Source organism: Meleagris gallopavo, chromosome 5 (genome assembly GCF_905368555.1).
Source record: "Meleagris gallopavo chromosome 5, MGAL_WU_HG_1.1, whole genome shotgun sequence".
NCBI classification, from domain to species: domain Eukaryota; kingdom Metazoa; phylum Chordata; class Aves; order Galliformes; family Phasianidae; genus Meleagris; species Meleagris gallopavo.
Window position 1 is genome coordinate 17,889,553 of NC_139408.1, and position 7,721 is coordinate 17,897,273.

General features: G+C 43.8%; 1 protein-coding gene across 1 annotated transcript; it reads right to left on the reverse strand.

Moving 5' to 3' along the window:
* Window positions 1-1,792: 1,792 nt before the first annotated feature.
* Window positions 1,793-7,506, reverse strand: LOC100541299 (CD59 molecule (CD59 blood group)). The gene is made up of 4 exons (XM_085224531.1): window positions 7,346-7,506; window positions 5,216-5,288; window positions 4,453-4,554; window positions 1,793-3,436 (listed from the first exon to the last, which is right to left on the reverse strand). The coding sequence occupies exons 2-4, from the start codon at window positions 5,277-5,279 to the stop codon at window positions 3,243-3,245; spliced, it is 360 nt and encodes a 119-aa protein (XP_085080657.1). The 5' UTR covers window positions 5,280-5,288; window positions 7,346-7,506; the 3' UTR covers window positions 1,793-3,242.
* Window positions 7,507-7,721: the final 215 nt, after the last annotated feature.

A 7,721-nucleotide genomic window follows, 5' to 3' on the forward strand; every position in this document is an offset into this window, starting at 1 on the left:
TTATAATTCAGAAGTTCTAACAGCAAATGACTGACCTCATAAATAAAGAAACCTCCATGGTTCTGAGGCAAAACTGAGAGCAGTAGGAAGAGAACGTACATGGAAAAAGATGTAGCTATAGAAGGCTTACATGTGTCTGAGTACAGCCAGTGCTGTAGCCTCTTCAGGCCCAGAATTACAGAGTTTTCCACTCTCATACATAGGAATGTGCACACAAGTGCTGCCTGGGGAACGCTGTGTTTTGGTGCCTGTTGCTTCATCACCCCTTGTATCACCATTTCTTAAAGGACTCTTGAAAATTAGTTTCAGAAACTTCTTCAGAAAACTTATCTACATCTTTACTCCAAATATTTTTTTACGGTTCCAATTCAGTGAAAGTGGCCAAAACTTCCTTAAACTTTGACTTTTCTTTGCAGTGTGAATTGAGCTGCTGTAATAATCAACACAGCGTATAAACTCATGAGGACTGCATCATCCACAAGTCTTCCATACCCTTTAACCCAGTGTATCAACTAGTCTTAGAAAGATGAGAGTGGAAATGACACCCTGCTTGCTTCTGGAACCCCAACAGCCAAATCCACTGCTTGGTTCTCCCACTCCAAAATGCCGTGTGCTGCATCCTGTTAGTGTGATATTAAAATTCCATCATTAAGTCTGAAAGTACAACACACTGGGAGAACAACTCGCACCTCACAAATAACTGGTTTTAGTGTTCTTGTGTACCTTGCAGCCTAACTTCCTTGTTATGACTCCCTTCAGCCCTAACACTCATTTTATTCATCAGCAAGATACACGTCCCTCAGAGATGAGTGGAGATTTCTCTGTTGTGACTACTCTACTGCCTTAGCAATTTCTCCACTGGCTTGTTAGCCTCCGCATTTCTCTCAATCCAATCAGCAGTGGGAAGAAATTTCATGCTCTCTGCTTTCTCAGTATTGACAAATAAAGCATGCTCAAAGGTAAACATAAATACTGGGTTTTAGTTGTGCCACTAATTTAGAATGGAGCAAACAATTTAGATAATTTAAAAAACTAAGGAGAACAGTGAGAACAAAAACCAGAAAACAGTGACAAATTACCCCAGACTCCATGGTAATGTAGACAGCCACAGGCACTAACCTGTATCTCACAGGACACAGTTAATCACACAAAATATTTGCTACCTAACTATTCTCATAGTAAGGAAGGTTTTACCACATTCCTTTACTATCACAGAACTTTATTACCACTGTGATTACAGAATTAACTCTTCTTGTTAGCTCTTTTAAATATCAATCCTTTTTTGTTTGCTTTTTCCCTTTTTTAAACTTCCCTTCTCCTACAAATTCTCCACATTCTTTCTAAAATGTCACAGCTCTATCACCTTTTATTATTTTTCCTATAGGAATGTTGTATCTCTACCAAAGTATGTTATATTATATGCTTTGGCACTGACAACTCTTCTTTCCCAAACGATGGGAAATTAGTATTTTCAACAGGACACTCCTAAGAGATCCATATCTCTTAGGCCACATATTCTACTGCTTCCCTCCTGTGTCATACCAGTACTACTTCTCTTAGAGAAAGACTGCTAACCCTCTTTGTTTCCCAGCATAACAACTCCCAAAAGCTATAATCACTCTGCCAAAACTCACTGATTATACGTAGCAGCCATCTCCTGGTCAGAAGCAAAAGAAGCCTGGCTCACATTTAAGGAGAGTCTCCAGATGGAAAGCATGGATGCATCTTGCTTGGAAATGAGAATTATATTGGGCTGTAAGTAGCGTGCTCTTAAATAACCACACTTTTCACATTTTCTTTTTTACTTTTTTATTAATCAAAGACAGCATAGCTTTCATATTTTGAGTGACCAGAGAGATCCCAGGATGTTTTCATAGCTAAGGTAAGCTTAGCCAAAAGGTGCTTTGCAGAATACATGATGGTTTGGAGTAACACAACGCAATCCCTTGCCTTTGTTATGACTAAGTGAGCCAGTGTCACTGACACCCTGGACAGCACGAGCCAGAGCCCTCAGAAAAGAATATACAATTGGCTATGGACCATTACTCTTGTGAGAGCATGCTAAAAAAGTTCCAAACTTGTCAAAGGAAAATTTGGCATCGTACTTAACTGAGAGGCTCCCTAAGACCAGGGAAAGCACCAAAGGTCTGCCCCCACCACTGAATCAAAACAATGTGCAGTGTTCGAGCTCTAGAAGCCGTACACACACAAACCGAGCATTATTCTTCATGCTATTTAGATGCATGTGTATTTTGACTGGCATTTATACAGTTGCATAAAGGTCAAAATATAAAAGTCTGCAAACTTTTGCTTAATGCTCCTATGGAAGCCTAAAGGATTAAGTTTACCTGTTCATGTGTTTCAACAAAAACAAAAGCTGATTACACAGGAAAGTAAACTAGATGTGCCATTTTAATTCCTTAGCATTTTATAAACAATTTTTGGAATACCAAGAAATATTTAGTGCAAAGCACATGCTTAGCTTAAATCCTAGACTTGGAGAAAAAAATATAAGCAAAACTAAACTGTAAAATGAAAGCCCAGAAAAGAAGCTGGCATATGTAATCTGCATGCCCAGAGAAATATAAAAAAAGGAGGAGTTTTCCTCACTAAAAGCATTATTTTGGTTATGTTTTAAGAAAGTTAGATGCTTTCCTCCAAAATAATGGTACTGACCATTACGTTATTTGTTTGTATAAGTGGAAAAAAAAAAAAGTTACAGTGATGGGAACAAAGAGTCCGCATCACCTAAAAACAAATACTTCATGAATACTGCAGCAAGTTTATGCTTATGATTCAACACTTTCTGTGTTGAGGGTAAACTCACTGCTTTATGTATGAAAAGGTAGCATCCAAAAGAACCGAAATCTCAAATAAAATTAATTAAAATTCATGATACTGTAAGAAATTACAGTTTTCCATCACAAAACATACATTATTCCTTCATTTCCATATCAACCTCAAAGGTTTGCCCCAGTCCTCCACAATGTAATACTACTTCAGAACTAGGTATTTCCACTGAGCAGATGCCATGCCAAAACTTCCTGAAAATGTTAACAATAGTGGTCTCCTTCACACAAATGGAGACAGCAGTTTACCAGATGGAACAGAATTGAAAATTAAAAGGCCTTGTTTCAGCTCACAGCTAGGAACTGAAAGTGCAAGAAGTACAACTGAGAGAAGAGTTAATAATGATTTTTGTATAATTTCAGCTTGGAAATACAGCACACAGACCAGGATTGCTACAGAAGCATCCATAACATGGCCATTACAGAAGCAATACTGAAAGCTGCCTTGTTAACCCCAGTAACTGCACCCTCATTGCACAAGTCTTGTTGGCAGCAAAAGTAATCAAAGTTATCCAACTGATAGAATACCGCAATATCATTCACATTGCACTGAGACAACTTCCAGCAGGAGAACGTTCTCAATTTACCTGGAAAATAATTGAAAAGATTAAGAGAATATTGAAAGCAATGCCACTTTTGATACAGATTGAGAATCACTGCTTAGATTGAAGCTTTAGCAACGACCATCCCAGGAAGATGTCAGTAGTAAAATCAGCACAACAGTCTTTTAGGGCAGAAGGAACCAGCTGGGAGAACAGGAGATTGTTTCACTTTGCTCATTGTTTCATTTCCTAGGGACATGCACTAAGACAAGAGCTGCTGGAGCTGACGTAGTACAGCACTCAGCCAGCAGGTTCACCTCACACAGCCTGTGCTCTTATTTTTGCCAGAGAGTCTGCTCTGTGAGACTGTGGACATTCTCATGCAAGATGCCAAGCTCCCAGTAGGGGAGCTTCAACTAGAAAGTGATTAGCTTCAGAATCTCTTTATTTAAAACAAAACAAAACAAAACAAAACAAAAAAACAGCAATTAAAAGGCTGTGCTGACTAACCCACAACCCAAAGGAAGTCTGGGAAAATGGTCACAGTTTCATTTCTGCCTTTCAAATAGAATGCAAACTCCAGAACTGCAGACGAGTAAATGCTTTGTTACAGAGCTAAGAATGATCTTCAGCTGAGGTGTTGATCCATACCATGTTAACCCCATCTTTACATCAGAAATATAAGTTTTACAGTGATCACAATGAATGTCCAATTCAGAAAAGTTTTCTCCCCTCTATGCCTTCATGAGCTTATCCACTTGGACTCCTTAGAGGCAACAAGCTCAAGTAAAAATTGTGTCAGCCACAAACTCAGTATGTAGTGAGACATCTGTACACATGCTGATACAACGTGTACATCAAATATCCAAATCAGCAATCTGTATCAGTCACTTGGAAGTCAAAATAAACCAATTTACTACAAGCATGACCTTCAAGCTTATATTTGCAACCTTCTATTGCAGAAGGCTAAGAAATTCAAGTTATGTCCAGATCAGAAGTGCACAGGCAATGAAAACGGATACAGCCATGTTTACCTTAGGTCTGTAAGACAGTATACCTACCAAACCTCATCTGCAAGCAAGTGTCTTCATTTGATAAGCAAGTGCTGTTGGTCTTGCACAAGGAAGGGCTATTCTCGCAGTGATAGCACCTCAGGGCATAACCTAAGAAGACAGAGTTTTGCCTTACTGAACGAGCAGAATTGAAAAGAAAAATGAAGAAACAGTGGCTGCATTTGGCTGCCACAAAGCATACTTCTGGTTGTTAACCTAAACCCAAGATGAAATGCACAAGTTTTTTTGTCAGTGCACACGCTGAAACTGGCAATTTTGCAAGTAAGATTTTGAAGCATGTGCTCTACATATTTCTTTTTAAAAAACACTCATCTTTATAACCTCTGCATAATTATTTTTTGCTCCTTTTATTTAAAAATTAATTTTCCAACATGACAGATAAGAGATATTTTTACCAGAATTGTATTCCATCCCTTTTTCCCTTGTTCCTTTCATCCTACCTCATATCTCCCTTGTGCTCTACTCCTTGTTTCTAAATTATACAAAAGGAATTCAATATTCCACCAGCAAAACAGCAAAATATTTAGTTGCCATATTAAACAGCAGCACGTTCTGCACACAACTCTCTGCTCTGACCAAAGACAATCAGCCACAGAAACGAAGCCCTGCCTATAAAGTTACCCTCATTCCCCGCAGCAACATTAAATAATGCAGGCCTTTCTTGTTATTTTTCCCTCTTAGACATTGTTTCCATGATTCCTTCACACACTGTCATAACATTCCATCAGCAGAGAGCCTCCATTATACTCACCAGAACTAGAGAAAGCAAGCAGAACAATGCAGGCGGTTAGCAGGACACAATTCATCTTGATCATGCTTCTTCTCTGTTTGGGGGGGCATAAACAGATTTAAAATATTTATTATATTTAAAATATATACAGAATCAGCAAAATATGTGGTGAGGAAGCAAGGTTTCAGAAAGGGATTCTGTGTGACTAAAGTCACTGGCCATCAGAAAACCACTGAAAGGGAAAAGACAAAAGTGACTTTCACCTTCACGGAGAAGGTTTTGTTCCAGGCGCTGGGCCCGGAGCCCCACTGGCTGCAGCATTGCTGTTCATCCTGCCCAAGAGTCTTCACCAGCTGTCACCTTCTGTAAGAAGGGCCTGTGGTCCTGCATGTCTTCTCTCTCACAGCAATCCGCCAATAAACCCACAGCCACCCCATGCTCCTTCCTTTCCTCCCTAAGGGCTGTTCGAGACCTGCCTGCACCACAAGGCTGCTGCCCCTCTCCCCACAATTCTCCCAGCTGTGCCAGTCTGCAAGATGAAATGTGTGAGCAGTGTGAGCCTACTGCTGAATGTTCATACGCACCATTGCAGAGAATGGGCTCTTCTGAATCACACAACAGCTTGGGTTGGAAGGGAAGTCCACCCAATTCCACACCTCTGCTATGGGCAGGGCTGCTCCCCACCAGATCGGGCTGTTCAGGCCCCATCTCACCCAGCCTTGAGCAGCTCCAGGGATGGGGCACCCACAGCTTCTCTGGGCAGCCAGTGCCTCACTGCCCTCTGAGTAAAGAATTGCCCCCAACACCTAATCTGTATCTTCTCTTAGTTTAAAACCATTCTCCCTTGTCCTATCACTATTTACACACGTAAAAAGTTGATGTTTTCGACGGTAAACAACTTGGTGCAAAGCTCCCATGGATCCCACACCCAAGGCTCTCCTTTAGAACCAGCACCAAGCAGATCTGGAGACAGAAAAGACACACTTGAGGCAGAAGAACCTGGTATTGTATTTAGCTTCAAAACCCAGGTGGGAGTCGACAGTCCCAAAGCACTGCAGGAATTCAAGTAACAAGTTTTGCCATAAGACTGCAGTGGGGCACTGACGTCACTGCTCTTGACCACACTTCTGTTTGGAGCTACTTCTGCGCGCAATTAAGAGACCGTAGTCATAAGCTGGTGGAATCTTTTCCTTCCAACAGAATTTCAAAAGGTGGCTTTGTAGTAAAACAATACTGAAATCCTTCTGTCATAAATAAATAAATGCTATTTTCATCCGTATTATCTAAGCTTTAAAAAAAAAAAAAAAAAAAAGAAGCCCTCGGCTGCAGGATGTAATGTTTCCCAAGATAAGCCACTTAGTGCGACGCCTCCGAGACCCTGCACCCGGACCTCTTGGCACAGCCCGCAGCGCCCCGGGACGCCGCCATCTTGGAGATACCCTCAGCCCCGCAGTGCCCGCGGCGCGGCACGGCGCAGCTTTGACGCTTGGCAGAAGTGAATCACGGCCGGAATAATAAAGGTCGGCGAAGCCAGCATAACGGCTTTGACGGCAGTAAAGCTGCAGTGTACCTGTCTTTAGTGATTTAAATAGAAATTTGATTCCCAAATTGTCCATTTGGGGCATCCCACCTGCCCCAGTGACACAGCTGTCCAAATGCCGCGGCTGAGGACCGCGCCGAAGGAATCTCTGCAGCCCCCCGGGACCGCACGCCCACGGACGAAGCTAGGTCGTTGTTGTGCCGCAGCCCCGGAGAGGTGGGATGGCAGTGAGCGGCGACGGGGACCCCGACTCGTCCGCAGCCTCTCGGAGCAGCACGTTTCTCATCCCATCGCACCACGCCCCATTACCCCGCGGCCGGCACGGCACTCCGTCCCCGGGGCGTTGCGGCTCTGCCCTGGGGTACGGCGTATCCACATACACACAGATACACACAGCGCACTGCGGTACTGCCGCGGACCCGGTGCAGTGACCCATCCTACGAACTCCGTCCTCCCCGTCCCCAGCCCGGCCGCTCGCCACACTCCCGCAGCCCACCGCCGTTCCGCCTGCAGAGGCAGCCCTCGGGCCGCCACTCCGCGCCGCAGCGCTGCGGTGAGCCGAGAGGCTCACTGAACATCTCCGGGCGGCCCGCACCCACCGCGCCCCTTACCGGCTCCACGGCACTTCCGTTCAGTCCCGCACCGTCTGCAGGCGGTCGGCGGTGCAGGGCTGAGCGGTTCTCTTGCTGCCCGCCCCGAGGGCGGAGCCGCGGGCACGGTCCGGCCCGGCTGCGGCACGGCTTCCAGCTGGTGCTGTGGTGCTTTAAAGATCCGACCTTCGTGCGAGCCGTACCTATGAGCAAAGGGGGAGAGAACGCTTGTGCACATAGCTTACAAACTATCAGAATCCGAGACGCTAAGACTTGATATTTAAAACAAACACACACTGTGATTTATAATTTCACTTGTAAAATATTGTGGTGAGGAACTGGCAACACGGAACTTGAGTCACAGCTGAGAACGGGCCTGTTTTCCCTTCCTTAAGCC

Coding starts and splice junctions, on each gene's coding strand:
- LOC100541299 (XM_085224531.1), bottom strand. CDS start 5,279: ATGATCAAGATGAATTGTGTCCTGCTAACCGCCTGCATTGTTCTGCTT. Junction 4,555..5,215: donor GCTTGCTTTCTCTAGTTCTG/GTGAGTATAATG, acceptor CTGTCTTCTTAG/GTTATGCCCTGAGGTGCTAT. Junction 3,437..4,452: donor TTGCTTGCAGATGAGGTTTG/GTAGGTATACTG, acceptor ATTATTTTCCAG/GTAAATTGAGAACGTTCTCC.